This window comes from Galeopterus variegatus, unplaced genomic scaffold (genome assembly GCF_000696425.1).
Source record: "Galeopterus variegatus unplaced genomic scaffold, G_variegatus-3.0.2 Scaffold684, whole genome shotgun sequence".
NCBI lineage: Eukaryota > Metazoa > Chordata > Mammalia > Dermoptera > Cynocephalidae > Galeopterus > Galeopterus variegatus.
The window spans coordinates 168,089-190,250 of NW_007726795.1; the positions used below are offsets into that span (position 1 = coordinate 168,089).

Consider the following 22,162-nt stretch of genomic DNA (forward strand, 5'->3'; position numbering starts at 1 on the left):
AGTTCTCAGGACCCCACCTCATGGGAACCACCAGGAGAATTTGTGGGGCCCTCCTCCCCTTTCTGATGAAAGCAAACCTGCATTGTCCTCAGACAGTGCCTAGGGGTGCATTAGAAACACACAGGCCCTTATCTTGGAGGTATACTGGGCTCCAGAGGGTGCGTACCCACCTGCTTCACTGTGTACCCACCTACTTCGCTGTGTGCCTGCTCCAGGACCCTCTGTGGAGGCCCTGGCCCCTCCCTACACTCTCCAGCCTTGAGCACTCTGTCAGCCTTTCCTCTCATTAATGATGCTCCAGTCAAGTTCCTGGCACCCTATATTCTTTAGCTTAATGCAGGGATACCCCCACTGATGGGCACAGAGGGAGAGGGGCTTGTATGATGTCACCTGATGGTCAGGGCTAGGGTCTGGGTTTGTGCCCACATGGTGTGTGTGTTGAGGCCCTGGCTTCCATCCTGAGGGCCTTCCCTGATGCTTCTCCTGCCCTGCAGGCAACTTGTGCTTGCTCTGCTTACCTGCTCAGCCCTCTGGGTTTCCTTCTTATCAATTTTTTCTTTTTCTTTTTTTAATTGAGGTAAGAATTTACATAGAGTAAAACACACAGATCTTGAGTGTGCCATTCATTGAGTTTTGACAACTAATATATGTCCATGTAACCAACATGCAAATTAAGACCAAGAATGTTTCAAATAATCGAGAAAAGATTTTTCTTTTTGTATAACTTTGTTTTTTTAAAGGAGCACATGCTATAAGATATTCACGGAAGTTCAAAGAAAAGAAAACGTTGAAACTTCAGCACCTAGAAAAGCATCTGAGGTTAATGGTTTGACAAATGTCACATCCTTCCAGACAGCATTCTGTGTATATCACACACACACACAGATACCTTCCTGAATAGGTGACATCACCTGCACAGGGAGATGAGTAGCAGAGGAGTTGGGTTGACGGCTCTGAGTCAGACTTGGCTTCCAGTCCTAGCTCCACCGTTTTTCTAGCCACAAGGCCTTGGGCAAGTGACTTTTCTTTCACCCTGAGTTTCCTCATCTGTGAACAGGACCTGTCCTTGGGAGTTGAGGAGAAGAGTCAGTGAGGCCCACAGGTGATCCATGCTCAGCTCAGCACCTGGTGCAGAGCGGTGGTAACAGGTGGTAGCTATTGCTTTGATAAGTAGCCTTCCATCTTAAGGATGTGACATAATGTATCTAAGTCTTGAATGAAGGGCATAGAGGTCATTCCAGCCACAGCTGGGATGGATTCTCTGCCTACAAGAGATGCTAGAGCTAGGATGCCCCTTCAGGGTTTCCAGAGCCCTTCCCTCCTTGCCCCTTTGCCCCTGCCCAGGCTTCCTTACCTGTCTTCAGGGAGGCCTGGTCTTGTGATGGGAATGGGATTGGGTGGGCATTGCCCCTGGTGGAGGGCTCTTCCAAAACCTGGGACAGCTGTATCCTGTCAGGAGTGCCCTCTCCACCCTCCCCAGCCCCTAACGTGTGCCCTTGTTCTTGCTTCCAGGAGCTGGACATGTCCCCTGGGGACCCCAAGTGGCTGGATGTGATTGAGCGTGACCTGCACCGGCAGTTCCCTTTCCACGAGATGTTTGTGTCCCGGGGGGGCCATGGGTGAGCAGGCTGGGCCTTCTGGGCTGGAGGTGGCTCTTGGCTGCATCCCTCAGGGCACAGAGGAGGTACAATGAGTTTGGGAGTACCTCCAGGGCCCAGAAGCTTGGTGCCCTCACCCAGCACTCTTAGCATTTCTGTTTTTTGGTTTGAGTCTGATGGGTGCTCTTAGCATCTCCTTTTACCTCTGGGGCAGCTTTCATCACTTACTCCGTAGAGTGCTAGGGCTTGCCTAACCTGGCCTTCTTCTGGGAACAGGTTTTGTGCAGGAGAAAGAGGGTTAGAGGGAATTAGGTAGGCAGAGGGTATGCAAGAAAGAAGAGCAGGCCTGGGAGAAAGCTGGCCTGGCTGAGGGGCCACAGCTGCTGAAGGAGGGGTCCCCACTTCCAGCCCTGACACATCCTCACCCTGTATCTGGCTGGCCTCCTGCCCTGGCCCTGCTCCCTGCTTTCTTTTTGAGTATCTTCCCTCACCTGTTGTGGGGGAGCCCCTCCCTGCTTTCCTCCTCTGGGCATGTGAGAGTCCATATGCTGCAGTGGGAGACTGACCCCTTGGTGACCACAAGCAGGTCACCTCCCACTCCAGGGAAGTATAGATTTTTAGGTCTGGTCCAGTGGGGCACAGGTGAGCACAGTGGGTAGCAGAGTCACACCTGTCATCGATACCCCACCTGGCCTCTCCACAGTCAGCAGGACCTATTCCGTGTGCTGAAGGCCTACACACTGTACCGACCTGAGGAGGGCTACTGCCAGGCCCAGGCACCCATTGCTGCCGTTCTGCTCATGCACATGCCTGCTGAGGTAGCATCAGACCCTGGGGAGGCGGGCAGGAGGGTGGGCAGGGAACCCCCAGCAGTAAGGCCTCACGTCTGTCTCTCCTCCAGCAAGCCTTCTGGTGCCTGGTACAGATCTGTGAGAAGTACCTGCCCGGCTACTACAGTGAGAAACTGGTGAGTCTTGCCTGGCCTGAACTGCACAGTCTGGATGCTCTCTGTGGCTCCTCCAGGCCCTTATCTCCACAGTCACTTCTGCCTAGGTTAAAACCTTTCCAGTATCTGTTGCCTTCAGGCTGAAGGCTCAAGTCCTAGGCTCCAGCGTCATCAGTTCCACACTTGCCTCCATCTCTGCCTCCAGCTGCTCTGGCCTCTTGCTGGGATCAAAGTTCTTCCAGGGCACCAAGTTCCTCCCTGCCCTGACATAGGCTTAAACTTCTGCCTGGAAGCTCCTTTCCTTCCTCTTTCCCCTCAGCTTTTAGCCCTCAGGGAACTTTCCTTGATCCTGACAGGTGGGACCCTTCAGCACAGGCACACTGAACATTCCTGTTCCTGCCATGTCGTGGGCACTCAACTCCATCTCCTTCGTGCTCATGTGCTCCTTTTTGCTATAAGCTCTGTGAGGGGGACCAGCCATGTTTGGTTTGCTCATTGTTGGATCCCAGCACCCCACAGAGGCTTCCACCCTACAGGCAGCAGCTGTCTAAAGAATGAATGAATGAGTGCATGCGTGGTACTGGGCACTGGGGCGAGTCCCTGCCCTGGATCCTGTGAGCCATAGTCATGGCCCTATGGCTTCAATGTCCCCCACAGGAGGCAATCCAGCTAGATGGGGAGATCCTGTTCTCGCTGCTGCAGAAGGTATCACCTGTGGCCTACAAACACCTCAGCCAGCAGAAGATCGACCCACTGCTCTACATGACAGAGTGGTTCATGTGCGCCTTCGCTCGCACCCTGCCCTGGAGCTCTGTGCTGCGCGTCTGGGATATGTTCTTCTGCGAAGGTATCAGCTCAGCCCAGCCCACCCAAAAGGGGGCCTGTATTTCTGGTGAAATCCCCTAAAGGCCCTTTGAACTCACTGCTTGCCCCCATGCAGGAGTCAAGATCATCTTCCGGGTGGGGCTGGTGCTACTGAAGCATGCACTGGGCTCCCCCGAGAAGGTCAAAGCCTGCCAGGGCCAGTATGAGACCATCGAGCGACTGCGGAGCCTCAGTCCCAAGATCATGCAGGAGGCCTTCCTGGTCCAGGAGGTGCGGCCCACACCTGCCCCTCGCCACTGAGAAGGGAGGGGGAGATGGTGGGGGCTTTGCAGAAGGGAGCCTGCTAACTCTCTACCCCTGAGGGTGGGTCACCTGGACCAGGCCTGCTGCTTAGGAGCCCAGGACAGTGTGGGGAGCCTCATCCTCCTGTCTGAATGAGGCAAGTGGGGCACAGAGAGGCCTAGCTTTGCAGGGCCTTCCTTATCTGAGCCACTTGGGAACAGAGTAGCTGCAACCCATAACCTTCTCTTCCTCCCTGGTACCATGTTCACGGCCTTTGCTTTGTTTTCCTTTTTCTTTCTTTGTGGATACATGTCTCTCAGGGGCTGCAGTGAGGTGATGTATATATGGCTAGCTTCTCTGGGTTGAGTGAGCACCAGGCTGGGGGCATGGCTGATGCCAATGTGTGGGGCAGAAGCAGAAGAACAGCGCCCATTTTTGCACCCGCTTCTCCCAACAGCTGCTGAGGGCTGTGGCTTTATCCCCATTTTACACATGAGACAACGGAGGCTCACAGAGGCAGGATCATAAAGCAGCTCCCCCAAAGTCACCAGAAGGTGGTGAAGCTGAAACTTGAGCCCAGGCAGTCTCCTGCAGGCAGTGGAGGTGGGGGACATGTTGGCAGAGAGTAGGTTTTACCTATTTGAGTAGGTTTTACCCCTTCTGCCCCATAGTTGGGCAAGAAGACTTATGAGTTGTGGGCAGCTTTCTCCTCTGAGACACCTTTCTCCTGTGCTCACCTGGCAAACAGCTCTGGGACTTGGGACCATACCCACATCCTTCCTGGTCAGCATTTAGCAGCCAGGGCTAGGGCTGCTGATGGAGAGTGGGGGCACAGGCTGGGAGGCAGACGGGGGATGTCCTTCTTCCTGGTGCCCAACTGCCCGTCACTGCCCCTGCAGGTGGTAGAGTTGCCTGTGACAGAGCGCCAGATTGAGCGTGAGCACCTCATCCAGCTGCGGCGTTGGCAGGAGACCCGGGGTGAGTTGCAATGCCACTCCCCACCCAGGCTGCACGGCGCCAAGGCCATCCTGGATGCAGAGCCCGGCCCCCGGCCCACCCTGCAACCTTCACCGTCCATCCGCCTGCCTCCAGATGCCCCCCTCCCTGGCTCCAAAGCCAAGCCCAAGCTGCCCAAGCAGGTCCAGAAAGAGCAGTGGAGGCGGACAAAGGCGAGTGGGCAACTGGACAAGCCTCCAGCCCCAAATCAAGCCATGGTGGTGGCTGCTGCAGGAGATGCATGTCCCCCACTGGATGTGCCTCCGAAGGACCTGACCCCCCAGGACTCAACCCCCCAGGACTCAGCTCCCCAGGACTCAGCCCATCACCACTCCCAGGAGAGCCTGACATCCCAGGAGAGTGAGGACACCTACTTGTAACCTCAGGCTGCTGGGGTGCAGTCTTCACACACCTATTTTGTTCACAGACTGACACTCCAGGGCCTGCCCACCCTCTGAGAGGCCACCTGCCTGGCCACTGCGCCAGGACAGAGTCTGGCTGGCCTGGCACAGATTCTGCCTGAGCCTCCTTATTTATTTTTTCTAGAGTAGACCTTGGGCTGGCCCAGCCAGGGCAGGCAGAAGCTAGGGCCAAGTGGTCAGGGCCTCACTCAGCCCCCTTTTCTTGGGGGGGTGCTCTCCAGGGCTAGGACAGTGACATGAGGGGACAGTGTGGGGTGTTCTTCATGTAAAATAGAAACATGGTTTTGTACAGAAATAAACAGGCTTGTGTAAAGAGCTGGTGTACAGCTAGGGACTTGGGGGGGATGCCACCCTGATGTTCAGCATCTTCCTCCACGTCCTACAGAGCCCCCCATCCTGGGCCCCCAACCTAGCACCAGAGCCTTTCTGAGAAGTATCTTTGCCAGAAGAGATGCCAAGTCCAGGGCCACCCTCTGTTCTTGGCCCCCATTTTCTCTCCATCCCCATTGTCCCACGTCCACCTCTTCCATGGATGAGGGACATCAGGGCTGGAGCCCAGTGCTGGGGCAGAGCGGGGCATGCTCCCCAGGTCTACCTATCACTGAGGGGGAGGGGGCTCCTTAAGGAGATGTTTCAGTGTCTTCCTCCAAGGCCTGGCCTGGATGCCACCTCAGGCCCCAGTGAGTTCATTCTGGGTTGGGGGCTGGCACCATGAATGTCCTCACAGGCTTAGCTCAGCCCTCCCTCAGAGGCAGAGGGGAAGAAGTCTGGGTCCTCGATAAAATGCCACTTTCTATTTATTGAGCACTTACCATATGCCAGGCTGGACTCATTGTGTCATGTGCCTGATCAGATAGGCTCTGTTTTGTACAGACAAGGAAACAGCAGCTCACATTGTACAGATGAGGAAACAGGAGCTGAGTCAGTGGGAAAGGAACCTCCCTGCCCCACAGAGGAAAGTCAACTTAGATTTGAACCCAGAGCCTCTTACTTGGCTCCCCCTCCTGACCAGGGTTTCAAGAGACCTGACTCTGCCATTGAGAGCTGAGACACTGCAGTCACAACCTGATGACTGGCAAGGGTGAGGACAGGGTGTCCCTGAGTGAGGCCCCCCCTTCTGCTGAGGAAGCAGCTTTTCCAGTCAAACAATAGTGGCTGTTCCTGGCAGGCAACCAAGCTGGGCCAGGCCATAGGGGAGGGGTTGGAGGAGGGAGGAGCAGAGCCTCCCTGGGAGCTTTCAGTCATCGCCTCCACCTGGAACATCTTGTCCTGGTACAGCTGGGGATACTGAGGCCTAGGGAGGTGAAGGGTCACATTAGAGTATCAGGGTAGGCCACCCACTTCCTGTCTCCTACCTGTCACCCCTATGGTTTCCCACCCCATCTGCACCTGACATTGATGGGCTCAAGCCTTTGAGAAACACTCCTTCCCCCCAGTCCTCCAGGGGACAGGCCAGGATGTGGTAGCTGCACAGTGTTCCACAGGAACCTGCCAATCCCAACAGTCCAGGGAGGATGTTTAGCCCAGCTTCCATCTGCCTATGGTAGAGGCTCCAGAGCAGGCAGAAGGCCTGCTCAGGCCTGCTGGATCCCAATCAGGCCTGAAGCCTGCTTTAACCTACTTGGTTTAAAGCCTCAGATCCAAGGTCTGAGCATCCGCAAGCCAGACGGGCCCCTGGAGCATGCTGGAACCTGCTATGGCACCAACCTGGGCATGTGGATGCCTGCTCAGCCTTGGGATCTTAGACTTGCGGAGACTTGATAAGATCTGGGGTGTTTGCCAGTGTTGGGGGCCTCCTTGGACCTGAAGCAAGTTTAGATGTGCTTGGGCCAGTTGGGTTCTGTTAATGGTCACAGGCTTTGGGGAGGCTTTAGCAGAGCTCAAGTCTCAGGCCTGAGGTCAGTCCCAGTGAGCCTCGCCTGCATGGGTCCCCCAAAGTCTGAGCCCTGGGCATTCCTGGCCCTAGCATCTCTGGGCTTGGTTTGTATTTAAGTATCACAAACCTTAGGCCTGGGCCACTTTCAGGCCCCCACCCCACAGTATGTTGCTCTAGCAGAGGTAGCTAGGACTCTCGTTATCTCTGTGCCTTGGAGGACAAGTCGGGCCACCCAGGCCAGGTTTCACCTGGTCAGCCCACTCGCAAAGCGGGGAAGGGTGTGTATCAATACCAATCCTGAGCAGCCCTTGCCGGGGGGATGGGTGGAATGGAGAACTTTCGGCATTACCGCCCCAGTCAGCTCTGGCGGCCCTGTCCTCTGCCGAGCCTTGAGAGGAAAGAGAGACGCGCCCGGAGAGTTGGTCGGGAATCACAGGGTCCCCCCACACTCCAGAGGTTTGGGGACAGCATTCTGGTCCCAGCCTAGCTCTGGTTCGTCTCGCTGCCCTTCCGAAACTCAATGACCTTAATCATAAGACCCACGTGTGGGCCTGAAGGACAGAAAAGACCCCATGCCTCTGCGACGCTCCCAATCCCTACGCTGTAGGCGTCCGCAGAAAGGGCAGAATCTGGGGAGGAGGCGGGACAGGGCCGAGAACTGGAGGACTAGAAGGGGGTGGGGTTAGGCGATGATCCCGGAACTAGCGCTGAGGGGCGGAGCCATCTGGGGCGGGGCTCAGCGGACTGGAAGGAGCCGGGTGAGGGCCTGGTGTTAGAAGAAGGCGTGGCCACCCCGTGATAGGCCTCGCATTCCGTGGGGCGTGTTCGTCAAGGAACTGGACGCTGCAGGGCAGAGGCTCCTTTAAGTCCATGGTGCCACCCCCGCCGCCCCGCCTCCCGCGCGGCCTGGGTCTAGTTGGCTGCGAGGTCCGGTGCGTGCGATCCGCGATGGAGCTGCACATCCTAGAACACCGGGTGCGGGTGCTGAGCCTCGCTCGTCCCGGTCTCTGGCTCTACACCCACCCGCTCATCAAGCTGCTGTTCCTGCCGCGCCGCAGCCGGTGCGCGCCCGGGTTCGGGGGCGCAGATGGGGTTTGCGGGCTCTTGCTGTTGCTCCGGGACAGGGTCGGAGGATTAGGATCGCCGCGAGGCGGGCGGGAACGGGTGGGAAGGGCTCTCCCCCTCCGGCCGTCATCCGGCCTGGGCCTACCCTTCCTGGGACCTCCGCCTATCCGGCCCCGTAAGGCCCCCTCCCAGGGCCAGTCAAGGCGCAAACAGCCTGGGGTGGGCAATGCTTAACCACGAGTGGTGTCAAATGGGGGCATTCCTATCTGGCCACTGCGGGAGCTCCTTCCAGATGCCTCCTTTCAGGTCCAAGGGCCGGACTAGGGGACCCAAGGTCCGACGACCCAGGGGCTGTCGCCGCGGTTGTGAGCCTCTTGCTCCCCGAATAGAGGGGACGGAGGGCTCCTGGGGGGGTCGGGAGGCGGAAAACAGCCCGCGATCCCGGAGATGGGGCCCACACTCCATTGCTCTGGAGAGGTCATTGAGGCCTGAGAGGGCAGGAAAGTGCCCGGCGGGGAGTCTTTCAGGGCGGGTGGAGCAAAGTTCACCCACCCCGTTACCCTGGGAATTCTCCACCCCAAGCTGAAGATGCTCCCAATCCCCAACCAGGTGCAAGTTCTTCAGCCTGACGGAGACCCCCGAGGATTACACGCTCATGGTGGACGAAGAGGGCTTTAAAGGTGGGGGCTGGTCCGGTCTGGGAAGGGGGAGCACGGGAGGGCTTTTCACTCTCCCTTCTTTGCAGGATTCTCACCAGATGCTGGGATCCAGCGTCCCAAGAGCTTGGGCCTTAAAAGAAGATGGATCTGGGTTCGAATCCTACTCCATCATTCACTGGCTATATGCCTTCAGCAAATCTCTTCCCCTCTCTAAGCTGTTTCTTCTTATGTAAAATAGGTATAGTTATGGTTCTGATATAATAGGGTCCCATGAGGGATTTATAAACTTAAAACCCATGAGGGGCTGTGTGTGAGGGGCACTTAGCAGTCTTAGGCCATCAGCTGGGCCTCAGTTATGTTTCTGGGCAAGAAGCAGGGGTTCCTGCAGCTGTTATAGCCCCTTGGGTATTATTTCGGCCTGGACTTATCCCCCTGGTTTGGGTCACCTCCTCCCCTGCTGGTCTGCGAACTTGAGGAGTCTGAGGGTTGCAGAAGGAATGCAAGGATCAGGCAGCCATCTCCTGGCTGTGCTTGGGTGAACAGCAGCCACCCAGGCACTGGTCCCTGCTCAGGACTGGACTACAGCCTGGTTACTCCCTGGGCCCTGGAGCTGGCTCCTATTTCTGCTGGCCTGGCCCATGCAGACAGGCCTGGAGCTTCAGGCCAGCCAACTGGAGCTTAGCCCATCCCCCACTGCTCAGGCCTTAGTTTCCCTGTTTGTAATTTCAGGGAGGTCTGGGTCTGCCGAAGGAAAAGGGCATCCCTAGCCAACCTGATCTCCTGGCACCCCCTGGTGGTGCCATGTGAAGTAAAGCCACTGTTAAGCCACAAATTATCATGGCGTAAATAACAGTTGTCCCTTGGTATGAGCATGGGATTGGTTCCAGGAACCTCTTGCCTCCCTCTGCAGATGCTAAAGTCCCTGATATAAAATGGCATAGTATTTGCATATAACCTATGCATCTTCCCATATACTTCAGATGATATCTAGATTACTTATAATACCTAATTCAACGTAAATTTTATGTAAATAGTTGATAAGCTGTATTTTCAAATGTATTATTTTTAATTGTTGTGGGGGTTTTTTATTTTTTATTTTTCCCCAAATATTTTGGATCCACAGTTGGTTGAATCCGTGGATGTGGAACCCACAGATACAGATGGATTGTCACCCCATTTTACAGATGAGGAAACTGAGACTCAAATCACTTGCCCCAGGTCACACATCAAGTAAAAAGCAAAGCTGTAGTTTGAACCCAAGTCTGAATCTGGAGCTCTGATCTTAACTGGGAAGTTTGGATCCCCAGCAGGCCAGCACCTGAAGCACTTCTCATTCTTTGCATACATTCAGACTTCGCGAGCAGAACTGGGGAGAGACAGTCCCTGTCTCCAGACCTGCTCTTACCTCCAATGTACAGACAGGGATGTTGAGGCTCAGAGAGGGGCAAGGGTCAGCCCTACAGGCCCTGACTGAGCATGTACCCCCTACCCACAGAGCTGCCTCCATCTGAGTTCTTGCAAGTGGCTGAAGCCACGTGGCTGGTGCTGAATGTGTCATCTCACAGTGGTGCAGCAGTGCAGGCCGCTGGGGTCACCAAGATCGCCCGCTCGGTCATCGCACCACTGGCTGAGCACCATGTGTCTGTGCTGATGTTGTCCACTTACCAGACGGACTTTATCCTGGTGAGTTTCCCGCAGGTGCTGGGGCAGGGAGGGGTAGACATGGGTACCTAGTGACCCTTGTGATGTGCCATTGCCTGTGGCCCAGGTACGGGAGCAGGACCTGTCTGTGGTGATCCACACGCTGGCCCAGGAGTTTGACATTTACCGCGAGGTGGGCGGGGAGCCTGTGCCTGTTGCCAGGGATGATTCCAGCAATGGCTTTCCCCGTGCCCAGCATGGTGAGGACTGCCCCATGACACCTACACTTAGGTGGGGTCTTGTCTTCCCACTGGGGTCCTTCCCTTTTGGGTATGGGTCTGTGGGCGTGGGGACAACAGTTGACCCTGACTACCTCACAAGATGAGGAGGTGGGGCCCAAGGACCCAGGTTGGTTCCTGGAGAGCTTGACCTATAACCAGCCCAGACCCCTCCCTGACTGGCCACCAGAGGGCGCCCGAGCCTACTGGCGCCCTTCACCAGCTGCCCCATCCTACCTGAGCAGGGCCCAGCCCCACGGTGCACCCCATCCAGAGCCCACAAAACCGCTTCTGTGTCCTCACACTGGACCCTGAGACACTGCCTGCCATTGCCACCATCCTCATTGACGTCCTCTTCTACTCACACAGGTGGGCCTTGTTTGCATTCTATCTCTGTCCTCCTACCACGTTCCCTATGCTCTGTACCACCCTCTTCCTCCCATTTGTCAGTTCTGTAACTCTGTGCCCTGTCCTGTGTCACGGGGTTCCTGGCAGCCTGTGACCCTCTCATATCCTTCACTGATGTTTGGGGAAAGTCCCATCCCCACAGTTGGAGTCCTGTCCTGTGGGGCCCTTCCTTTTTGGCAAGGGCAGGATTCAATGTCCTGCTCCATCTCCATGTGAGGAGGTCGGGACCCAGGGACAGGGGACTGGAGACAGAAGGGCTTTCCCAGGGGTCTGGAGGCTGACTGGGAGAAGATGGAATGGCTGGGTGCCCAGCAGGGCCCCTGAACCTCCCATCCCTCCCCAGTGCCCCCAAGGAGGCAGCCTCTGGTAGTCCTGAACACAGCTCCATCACATTCTTTGCCTTTTCCCTCATCGAGGGCTACATCTCCATTGTCATGGATGCTGAGACACAGAAAAAGTATGTGACTCCTGACCCCAGGTGGGAGGAGAGGGAGGAGGTAGGGCGTCAGACGCTGGGGTCAGCAGGCTGACCTGCCCCAGGGGCTCATAGTGGACAGGGTGGATGGGGGTACCCTGCTCACCACCTGCCTGCCTCTTCAGGTTCCCCAGTGACCTCCTGCTGACCAGCTCCTCGGGGGAGCTGTGGAGGATGGTGCGCATTGGCGGACAGCCCCTGGGCTTCGGTGAGGGCCGCTCCCTCTGCTGGGGGAAAGGGCCTGTGGGGTGACCCAGGTGAGCCACATGTACCCCTCCTCAATTCTCAGATGAATGTGGGATTGTGGCCCAGATCGCAGGTCCCCTGGCTGCTGCCGACATCTCTGCCTACTATATCAGTACCTTCAACTTTGACCATGCCCTGGTAAGCACCATGCGCTGGGATGGGGGGCGTCTCATGGAGGGAGACTAAGGCCCAAAAGGATAGGAGGGCAGGAAGTCCAGCTGGGCTAGGAAGTTGGGACAGCCCTGGCCAGCATCAACCATGACCCCTCCCTCCCACCCACCTGCCCGCAGGTGCCCGAGGATGGCATCAGCAACGTCATCAAGGTCCTCCAGCGACGACAGGAGGGCCTGGCCTCCTGAGGTCTATGGGGAACAGAGACTCCCTGCTCTCCTGTTGCTCCCCAGGCTTCTGGAGACTTCTCTAAGCTATTTCCTAAGCTTGGGATGAGCACCTCATTCCTGCTGGGGGACCCCTCATTCCATTCTCTGTATGTAAGCTGCATGCAGGCACCGGCTCTCATGTGGACATGTGCGCACACCCACAGGTGGAATGCGCTAGCCCAACCATGTATCTGCCCACACAGGGAAACACGGTGCTCAGGGCAGAAGCCCCCACCCCATCGCGCCCTGCGCAGTCTCGGCATTTGCACAGTCCCTGCCTGAGGCCCGAGCCATCCCTCTCTCAGCTCCCCTGGGGCCAGCTGCCCCCTGGACAGGGCCCCCATCTCCATTCTGCCTCTGGTTGGGTTGCTTTCCCTGGCCAGGTCAGTCCTGACAGTGCCTTCCCCTCCTGGGGCCTCCAAGGAAAGTATTTTTACGTCTCTCTCTCTTCTTTTTTTATCAACTGTTAATAAAGGACTTTGTAGTGCCTGGGCTGGGCTGTGGTCCTTGGGTGTCATCTGGGACTGAGTATTGGCCATGGTGCCACCTCGCAGCCCCTCTGTCCAGGGTCCTGGTGTCTCCCCTGGTAGCTGCTCGAGGCCAGGCTTGCCTCAGTCACTCACTGCTCACTGTAGCTTCTTGAGCAGTATATGAACCATCACCATTTTCCAGATGAGGAACCAAAGCTTTGAGAGGGGACGTGACTTAGCCAAGCTCACATGAGTCCCATCCAGAGCTGCCTACCTCTGAAGTCTGGACTCGTTCTTCATTCCTTGCTTCTTCCACAATAGCCCAGAAGGTTCTGAACATGGATAGAGACTCCCAGACCCCCCTGCCTGGGGGTTCCCCAGCCTTCCCTGCCACTGTGGGTATGACTGGCCTGCTGTGAAACCCATCAAGGAGGGCCCCAAAGCACATTTCTTCAAAGCTGCTGCCTGCTTTCTTTTGGGCCATGCCTGAGATTTGGCTGTCCCTAAGAGCTCAGTCAGTTCTTGCCACCAGGGCTGTCCTGGAGTAGTGGGAGGGGGTCCTACACACTGGGCTTCTCCCTGCAGAGGTACAGGGCCAGGAGGACAGGACAGGGGCCTGGAAGCCACCTGGAACTTGCTCTGTCCCTGAGGACTATGTACCTGGGCACATCTGGGCCTGACTTTTCCTGTTGCAAGGGCTACCTCCCTGCTCAGCAAGGCTGGGATTCCGTTTTGGCCTGATAGGGCCCCATGGATACACTGAGAGGTTATCAGGTGCCCTCAGCCCAGACCCGCCTACACTCAGTAAGTAGAGAAGGGTGTGACTTCTGTGTACTCAGAGGTCGAGGTGCTCCCCGGAAAAGCCAGAACAGGGGCCAAACCTCTGGCATTGCGCCTGCCCTGCCTTTGGGGACTGGGGGGCTGGGACCTCCAGCTGCAGATCAGAGCAACCAAGAGTGCAGCCTAGACCTGGTGAGTGCGCAGCAGGGGACCTGGACCAGCCCCTTCCCTTCAGCCTCAGTTTCCCCATATGCATGGAGACTTAGGAGGCAAGTCATTCAGGAACCCTGGGAGGGGGACATTTCTTTGAGGGGTGGGGAAGTCCGGGTTTATCTCTTTGGAGGGCTCGGTCTGGGCCCTGGCTTGGGGGATGTCCTGGGCTTGAGGTGGGGGCTTCAAAATCAGAATTCTTGGGGCTTCTTAAACCTGCAGCTAGAGAACTCCTGGCCCCATGTCCAGCTCTGGGGATCTGAACATCTGTCTGCCTGTGAGTCGCTGCCTGATTTGGGTATTTTTGTCACACTGGCTCTCCAAGGGCCTCAGGTCTAGCCTGGGTCCCTCAAACCACGTCTTGATGTGGCTTTGGCTAGTTCTTGAGACTACACATGGGACTGGCCCGGGTGAGGGGCCACAGGTACACCCCAGCAGACTGGTCTCACTTGGACCCAGGCCTACAGGTTGGCATGCCCACGTGTGTCTCTTTGCCACATACCTGAGTGTGTCTGGAGGGTTTTCAGTTCCCAGGGCATTAGGGTCCTTGGGGGTCACTGGGCCAGCTCTTGGCCTCCAGCAGGTTACAGATAGGGAGATGTGCTCTGGGAGTGCTGGGGAAACCCTGACACCCAGGGCTTGGGAGGTGCCCTGGGGACACAGCTGAGAAGGGGAGCACCTTCCAGAGACATGACCCCGGACCTCACACATGGTTGATGCTCTGGATCCGGTCAGACTGATTGGCCTTGGGCTTCCCCAGGCTGATGGTTGGGCTCTGCGTGGGTCATTCATAACTGGGGTTGGGTGCACTCACTGGGACGCAGCCTACATCGACCTTTCAGCCCTGTAGTCCCCATTCACCTGACCACATCAGCACAGACTGGGAGCCGAAGTGCTCAACGGCATAAAGATGGCAGCCTGCTGCCTGGGAAGAGGCTCTGCTGGGAGGACGCTGGTCTGGGTGGGTGGAGACAGAAGAGGAGGAAAGCTCAGCCAGGGAGAGTCAGTGGCTCATCTCCACCCTTTCTGATCTTTGTGCTGATACAGAGGAAGCGTTAAGTCCTCTTCAGAGACGTTGGAACAGAAATCCGGGGTTTAAGGTCCCCATCTCCATCCCTGCCAGGCGTGGCCACCTGGTCCTAGGCTTGACAAGTTGCTTCACAGGTGCCTTCTTGATCTTCTGTAGAGGTGAGAGAACAAGCTGCACATTCTCTTGAGGTTCCTCCTGGCCCCAGGGTCCTGTCCAGTGGTAAGGGCCCAAGCAGGGGGCAGGAGAAAGGGGCAGAGGGGGACGGTGAGCCGCGTCTGCAGTGGCTTACAGTGTGAGCACAGGGGAGCTGCTTCCCTCATTCGCATCTGCACACGTCTGTACAGGGAGGCAGGGGGTGTGCTCCGGTAGATAATTCATATATGGTCATAAGATTTTAAAAAGTTAACTGTAAGACAGCCTCAGGCAGGCCCTTCAGGAGGTATTCCAGAAGGCATTGTTACCATAGGAGACCTTCCAGTGGGACAAGATGTGGAGGTGGAAGAGTGATATTGATGATCCTGATCCTGTGTAGGCCCAGGCTAATGTGTGTGTTTGTGTCTTAATTTTTAACAAAAAAGTTAAAAGAAAAAAAAAGCTTATAGAATAAGAATATAAAGAAAGAAGTTTTTTGTACAGTTGTACAATGTGTTTGTGTTTTCAGCTGTGTTATTACAAAAAAGTCAAAAAGTTAAAAAAAATTTAAAAGGTTATAAAGTAAAAAAATGAAAGTAAGCTTAGGTTAATTTATTATTAAATGAAGAAAAAAATTAATATAAATTTAGCGTAGCCTGAGTGTATAGTGTTTATAAGGTCTACAGTGTGGGCAGTAACATCCCAGGCCTTCACGTTCACTCATTCCTGACACACCCAGAGCAACTCCCAGTCCTGCAAGCCCCATTCATAGTAAGTGCCCTACACAGGTGTGCCTTTTTTATCTTAATTATACCTTATTTTTACTCTACCTTTTCTATGTTTAGATATGTTTAGCTACACAAATACTGACCGTTGTGTTACAATTGCCTACAGTATTCAGTACAGTAACATGCTGTACAGGTTTGTAACCTAGGAGCAACAGGCTGTACCATAGAGCCTAGGTGTGTAGTAGGCTAGGACATCTAGGTTTGTGTAAGTGCACTCTGTGATGTTTGCATGACAATGAAATTGCCTGACGATGCATTTCTCATATCCCCATCAAGTGATGCACGACTGCACTTGTATTCATATATACATGCTTCGTTATCCCCATTATATGTGTGCTTTTGTTATCCCCATTTTATACAGATGGAAATGAAGCACAGAGAGATAAAGTGACTTGCCCAAGGTCACACAGCTGAGCATGGCAGAACCAGAATTCCAAAAGAAGGTTAAATATGCCCACAGGAGCCTGGGGAGTTTCCCTGGGGGAAGAGACACTTTAGCTGAACCCTGAGGGACGGGAAAGATTTTGCAAGATCCCTTGCAATCCCAGCTGTCTGCGTCGGTGGCTGGGTGTCTGCTGCCGGTAGCAACCAATGCATAGGCAGGCACGCGAGGCCTGGCCCCGGCTCCTCTGACCCTGGGCTGGACAGGGTGGGTGTGTTGGGCAATGGCTGTGGTTTGTCTCACTTTCCCAGGCAGGCTCTGGTGCTGGGGTTCCAGAGCCAAGGCAGCCTCTATGGGGGTGCCCAGAGCTTCCTTCCCAGGGGGTTGGTCATGTTGCCATGTGGGTATGCCTGCTGCGTGGGTGTGTGTGGACAGAATTACACTCACAATCAGTGCAGGCCTCTGTATGTGCATCTCTACTAATGAGTCTGTTTTGGCAGGAAAGAGAGTGTGTGTGTGTGTGTGTGTGTGTGTGTGTGTGTGTGTGTGTGTGTGTGTGTGTGTGTGTGTGTGTGTGTGTGTGTGTGTGTGTGTGTGTGTGTGTGTGTGTGTGTGTGTGTGTGTGTGTGTGTGTGTGTGTGTGTGTGTGTGTGTGTGTGTGTGTGTGTGTGTGTGTGTTTGTGTGTATGTGTGTGTGTGTGAGAGACAGTCGACACATGTGTACAAATGACAGTGTGTTCCAGTGTGGCTGTGTGCTTGGACCTCCTGTGTTGGAGGTCTGGATGTCTGTGGCTGCATGTGCATCTGCTTATGTATGAACATCAGCTGTGGGCCTGGGCCTGTCTCTGCATGTGTGCCTACATGTGTAAGTGCATCTGTGCGTGTGTGTGCACATGTGAGCATTGGGGGGGCTGTGTTTCTGTATGTCTGTTTTTGTATGTGGCTGTGGCTGGTTTTGTACGTTTGTGTGAGTGTGTGAGCATGTGTTGGCATCTTTCATGTTCACACGTGTGCATGTGTGTACCCTCCAGTCCACATCCCTTTCCTGGACCCACCTCCCCTCAGGCCTCCCTGCCTCTCCCTGATCAGGGGACAGGTTTGCTGCTGCACTGCTACTTCCCCAGCACTGGCCCCAGGACCCAGCTTCCCAAAGCCCCAGCTCCCCTGCAGTCACCAGGGTGACCTTTCCCCCCCGTCCCCTTCACCCTCCTCACCTGGCAGCCTCGGCCTCAGCCTCTCTGGTTTCCCCTCTACCTCTCCACCCACTCCTCCTCTGTCCCCCTTTTCTGTCTTCAGCCTGAAGCAAGCCTGCTCCTGCTGTTTGCACCCCTGTGCCCAGCGCTGCTCAGCCTGGGCTCCCCACCCTGACCCAAAGACCCTCCACTGGCTCTCCAGCCCGCTGCATCTCCCAGCCCAGGATGCCACACTTTCTAGGGCTCCAGTTCAGCCCAGGGTTGTTGCCTCTGTTGCTGCCCCAGACTCCAGGCTGGTCTCTTTGCCTCAGTCTCCCTCTCATCTGGCTGCACAAGTGAGTTTTCCCCAGTGCACTCCCTCCTGCCTTATTACAGCACCCTGCTCATGAGGTCTTCCTCTGAGACCTCTGGCCTGCACCAGATTCCCTGGCCGCCTGCTGCACAGTCCTTCCCCCTAGGCTTGCTCTCCCCCAAAGCTGAGAGCCTCCCCTCCAGGCCGCCATCAGGCCCTGTCCTGAGCTGGCATGCCCTGGCCTTTGAAATCTAAGTTAACCTTTTTCTAAGTCCATAAGTAAATGTCTCAGACAAGAGCTAAATAAGCAGTAAAACAGGAAGGGCCACGGGAGGCCCAGCGCCCTTCTCTTGCGTCTGCAGCAGAGCTCACTGCTTTCCAGCCCCCTCAGTTTTCCTGGGTTGTGTTTTTAAGCTCTGACCTGAAGAGGATATTGACTAAGAAGTTATTAATGAGATAGAAATAAAACACGTGTATTTCGCAGGGCAAAAGTCCTTAGTGTAAAAGGCCAAAGCCTGTAGGTTAGAGGACCAAAGTCCTTCGTTTAGGAGGCAAAAGCCTCTAGTTTAGGGGGCCAAAGCCCAACCATTTAGGAAAACATGTAGAAATGCTAAGATTAAGCAAGACCAGAAAACTTTCACAGGACTAAAGCCTTTGATGTAGCTAAGAGAATTGAAGCACAGTGAAAAGTGATTGCTCTGGGAGCAGTTGCTCTTTGTGCAGCTCAACCTAAATGCTGGGAAAGTATGTGAGCTAAAATCTTCAAGGAAGGGCCGGCCCGTGGCTCACTCGGGAGAGTGTGGTGCTGATAACACCAAGGCCATGGGTTCGGATCCCTATATAGGGATGGCCGGTTAGCTCACTGGGTGAGCGTGGTGCTGACAACACCAAGTCAAGGGTTAAGATCCCCTTACCGGTCATCTTTTTAAAATAAATAAATAAATAAATAAAATAAAAGCTGCAAGGATATTCTGCTAGTTAGTGCTTGGGGGATGTTCCACATCTTGCCCTAAGCTGTTTCTTTGAGTTTCTTGCAGAGTTAAGCGCTTTGGAGATTATCTTATTGTTTCCTTTTGTTCATCACATAGTTTAGCTTTATGATTCCTTTTTTTTTTTTTTTTTTTAAAAGATGACCGGTAAGGGGATCTTAACCCTTGACTTGGTGTTGTCAGCACCACGCTCACTCAGTGAGCAAACCGGCCATCCCTATATGGGATCAGAACCCGTGGCCTTGGTGTTATCAGCACTGCACTCTCCCAAGTGAGCCACAGGCCGGCCCTTTATGATTCCTTTTCATGGTAAATTGCTTAAACTATTTTAAACTACAACTTCTTTAATGAAGATTGTCACGTAGCCAGTTTACGTTTTCACTATGATTGATTAACCACCTGTTTTTCTTCTGTAAGTTTGTCTTTACAATAAAAACTGAAGCAACTGACTCAGGGTGTGCCTGGGCTCTCCTCTCCTGAAGGAGTTTTCCTTGGTGCAGTCCCATCGGGCTTTTCATTGCTCTGAATACATGGGCTCTGAGTAATCTTTTGCGTCTCCATCACTCTGCGAAAGGTGACACTGACCTTTAAAAAATTTTTATTTTTATTAAGGTGAAATTCACACAGTATAAAACTAACCATTTTAGGGCTGGCCGGTGGCTCACTTAGGAGAGTGCGTTGCTGACAAAACCAAGTTGAGGGTTAAGATCCCCTTACCGGTCATCTTTAAAATAAATAAAAATAAATAAATAAATAAATAAAATAAAATAAAACTAACCATTTTAAAGTGAACAATTTAGTTGTATCAGGCATATTCACGATGTTGTGCAACCATCATCTCTTTCTAGTTCCAAAACATTTTCAGCACCCCAAAAGAAAACCCCATACCCATTAAGTAGTCACTCCCCATTCCTCCCTTCCCCAGCCCCTAGCAACCACCAGTCTATGTTCTGTCTGTGGATTTGCCTACCCCAGGTATTTCCTGGAAATGGAGTCTTACATTATGTGACTTTTTGCACCTAGCTTCTTTCACTTGGCATGTTTTAGAGGTTCGGTCATGTTGTAGCACGTGTCACTACTTCATTCTTTTTTAATGGCTGAATAATATTCCACTGTATGATTAGACCACAGTTTGTTTACTCATTGCTGGGTTGATTCCACCCCTTGGCTATTAAGCTCTGCTTTCTTGGCTGTGGGAACTGCCCAGCATTTGCTTTTAATGCCATATTGTTCTGCTTTCCTTCCTTACATGTTCATTCTGCGGACAAGGTGACCTGGCCTCAGCTGGTCACACCCCATCACTCATTGAATGGCCCCTGGATAGAGCAAGCGTTGATGGCCTTCTCTCTCTGTGGAACTGCAGGATTTGTTTCTCTATTTCGTGTCAAGATAAATGCCCAGAGTTTCCTTGGAGTTTCCCCAAGAACAAGAGGGAGCAGAAGGCAACCCTTCCACAGCACCTGTTCCAGGTCATATCCTCTGAAGGTCATCAGCATTCCCACAAGCAAGTGGCACCTCTGTGTTCCAGACTTCCCCTTGGGATCGGGACTGTTGTTTCTACAGCTCTGAAGAAGGGGACCTTGGCCTCTTCCCACTGTCTTTCTCCAGTTTTGCCTTTTCTGTTGTGCAAAGGCTCTGGCCTTCTGCTGCACGTTCTGTGCCCATGCAGCTGTCACCAAGAGAAGTCTCCAAACCCATCCTACTTCCTCCCACTGTGCCTTTCGCCCCTCCTGCCCCCATCCTACTTGTGCAGGATGGAGGACTCCCAGCTTCAAGTGCCTGAAAACCAGCTCAACTAGCAAAGAGACCTGCATCTTATCCCTTGTGGCTGGGACATGCCATGTGGTTGGCCTTGGCTTCAGCAGGCACCAGGGGTCAGAGACATGATGGCCTCCCTGGCTGTGCCGGCTATGGTCTTGCCCACTCAGCAGGACCCCCACCCTTGCCTGTGGGATTGGAAAAGGTGGCTTTCCATAGAAGCCAACTGGTGACATTCTGACTCAGAACCCCCAGCCACGTGACAGAGATGTGCTTCCCGTGTCTGACATGAGTCCCAGGGAAGGATTCTGATTGGTCCTGCTCAGGAGGCAGGTGCATCGCTAGACTCTGGGAACCATGAAGGCCAGGTTGGGTTGCGTGCTGCCTCCTTGTGGCCTGGGGTGAGAAATGGGCCGACTGACAAATGGGTTTTCCAGGCCCTTCCACATGCTGGGTGGTAGTGCATGTGTGTGCATGTGCAAGCATGTGTGTTTATTCACCCTTCAAAGCCTGGATATAAAAAGATATTCATAGAAAAATCACTTGGCTGTCAGCCTTCTTTTTCTTGCTGATTTATCTCCCACACTCAGCTAGGGCCCAGCACATACAGTGGGTATTTAAATATAGGTCAAATGAGGGACTGAAAAACCCCTGTGATTTGTCTGTTTTTACAAAATGTAGGATTGCCCCCTCCCAGGAAGACTGGCCTCTTTCTATAACCATGAGGTGCCACTTATGTGGAATTTGTTCTGAAGTGAATTCTTTAAAAGAAGCATTAGTGGCTTTTTCTTTTTTAGTTCACTTTTCAGAAAAGTGTTGAAATCTGCAGTGGGTAAAAGGGCAGAATTTGAATTTGCTTTTTAAAAAATTGTCATAGAGGAAAAAGTCAGCGTCTTTCAAATTGAGGCTGCCCAGAAATGGGCACATGCCTTTGTGCGTTGTGAATGATAGAATGCTGATTTCCTTGAAAGGGGACCAGAGAGCTTGTGGAAAAGGCTGTAGGAGAAGCTGCTGCCACCTAGCAGCGAGGTGGCCCTGCACTTTGAGAGGCCTGGCTGCAGGTGCACCATATGTGGGACAGGGGCACACTGGGTCCTGCAGCCTGGGAGCCACAGCTCACTTTCCTAGGGCTTCTGCAGATGGTCACATCCACATGGCCATGCATTTATCCACGCCCCAAGGATTTCTTGAGCACCTACTACATTCCAGGGCCTTTGCTATGCTCTGGAGAGGCAATGGGGAGCCGCAACCAGTGCACAAGCTCTTGGAATTTACATTCTGGCTGAAGAGACAACCCATAATTGTAAAAATTCACACCTCTGAAGAGTGCTACACAGAGGGAAACACAGTATTTTGAGAGGGTCACAGGGTTAGGGACCAACCTGGGGCAAAGGAAGGTCAGAAGGGCTTCCCCAAAGAGGCAAAGCTTAGACTGGACTTTGATGTCTGGGTGGCATTAGATAGAGTGTTCGGGAAGTTCAAACAGCATGTGCAAAGGCCCTGTGGTGAGAGCTCAGCTTCCCTGAGGGATTGAAGAAGGCCAGAGAAGGTGTGGGGCAAGAAAGGTACAAGTGGTGCTGGGGAGATGAGCAGGGTCTGGTGGCTGTGGTAATGACGTTGGACTTATCTGAATGGCAATGGGAAGCCAGGGAAGCGTTTTCAGCAGAGGGTATGAGCAGGCTGTGTTGTATGTACTGCTCCCCAGGGGCAATGGGTGCCAAGCTCCTTTCTTGTTGTCCTCCCTCCCTGTCAGACTTCCAGCCACTCCTACAATTTTCTGAACTGGTCCTGCGCTGTCCAGCTTACTGCCCAGGACAGCCTCCCCCGGAGAAGTAGATCTCCCCTTTCCCCACTGTGAGAGCCATTATTTTCACTTTCTTTGAGCCACTTGACAACATCATTCCAGACAATCCACTGGGAATGCTGATCGATCTCATGGCCCTAGGAAGGCTGCCTGGGCCCAAATTGCCGTTGCTCCCTCCCAGGACTCTTCCTCTCAGTCCTCAGTTTCCTCACTTGCAGGGAGGAGGCAATGATACTG

General features: G+C 53.9%; 2 protein-coding genes and 1 long non-coding RNA gene across 4 annotated transcripts in view; all 3 read left to right on the plus strand.

The window, feature by feature from the left end:
• Positions 1-5,384, plus strand: part of TBC1D10A (TBC1 domain family, member 10A) — a 30,716-nt gene extending 25,332 nt beyond the window's left edge. The window contains exons 4-9 of the mRNA XM_008571363.1: positions 1,513-1,619; positions 2,302-2,416; positions 2,500-2,565; positions 3,202-3,391; positions 3,485-3,639; positions 4,551-5,384. Of these exons, the coding sequence (XP_008569585.1) occupies positions 1,513-1,619; positions 2,302-2,416; positions 2,500-2,565; positions 3,202-3,391; positions 3,485-3,639; positions 4,551-5,027 (1,110 nt within the window). The 3' untranslated portion in view covers positions 5,028-5,384. The remainder of the gene's footprint in view (positions 1-1,512; positions 1,620-2,301; positions 2,417-2,499; positions 2,566-3,201; positions 3,392-3,484; positions 3,640-4,550) is intronic.
• Positions 5,385-7,788: 2,404 nt separating this feature from the next.
• On the plus strand, positions 7,789-12,589 carry GATSL3 (GATS protein-like 3). 2 transcript variants are annotated; one of them, XM_008571361.1, is made up of 9 exons: positions 7,789-8,006; positions 8,620-8,690; positions 10,165-10,352; positions 10,438-10,570; positions 10,834-10,957; positions 11,340-11,453; positions 11,597-11,679; positions 11,761-11,855; positions 12,008-12,589. In XM_008571361.1, exons 1-9 carry the CDS (start codon positions 7,816-7,818, stop codon positions 12,074-12,076), a joined length of 1,068 nt encoding a protein of 355 aa, XP_008569583.1. In that variant the 5' UTR covers positions 7,789-7,815; the 3' UTR covers positions 12,077-12,589. The 2 variants fall into 2 exon arrangements, with proteins under 2 accessions (XP_008569583.1, XP_008569584.1); XM_008571362.1 differs by having other exon boundaries at positions 7,836-8,006; positions 11,784-11,855.
• Positions 12,590-14,008: 1,419 nt separating this feature from the next.
• LOC103589405 lies at positions 14,009-17,406 on the plus strand. Its single transcript, XR_550388.1, has 3 exons — positions 14,009-14,745; positions 15,869-15,950; positions 17,186-17,406. It is a non-coding gene; the product is annotated as an uncharacterized LOC103589405 (long non-coding RNA).
• Positions 17,407-22,162: the final 4,756 nt, after the last annotated feature.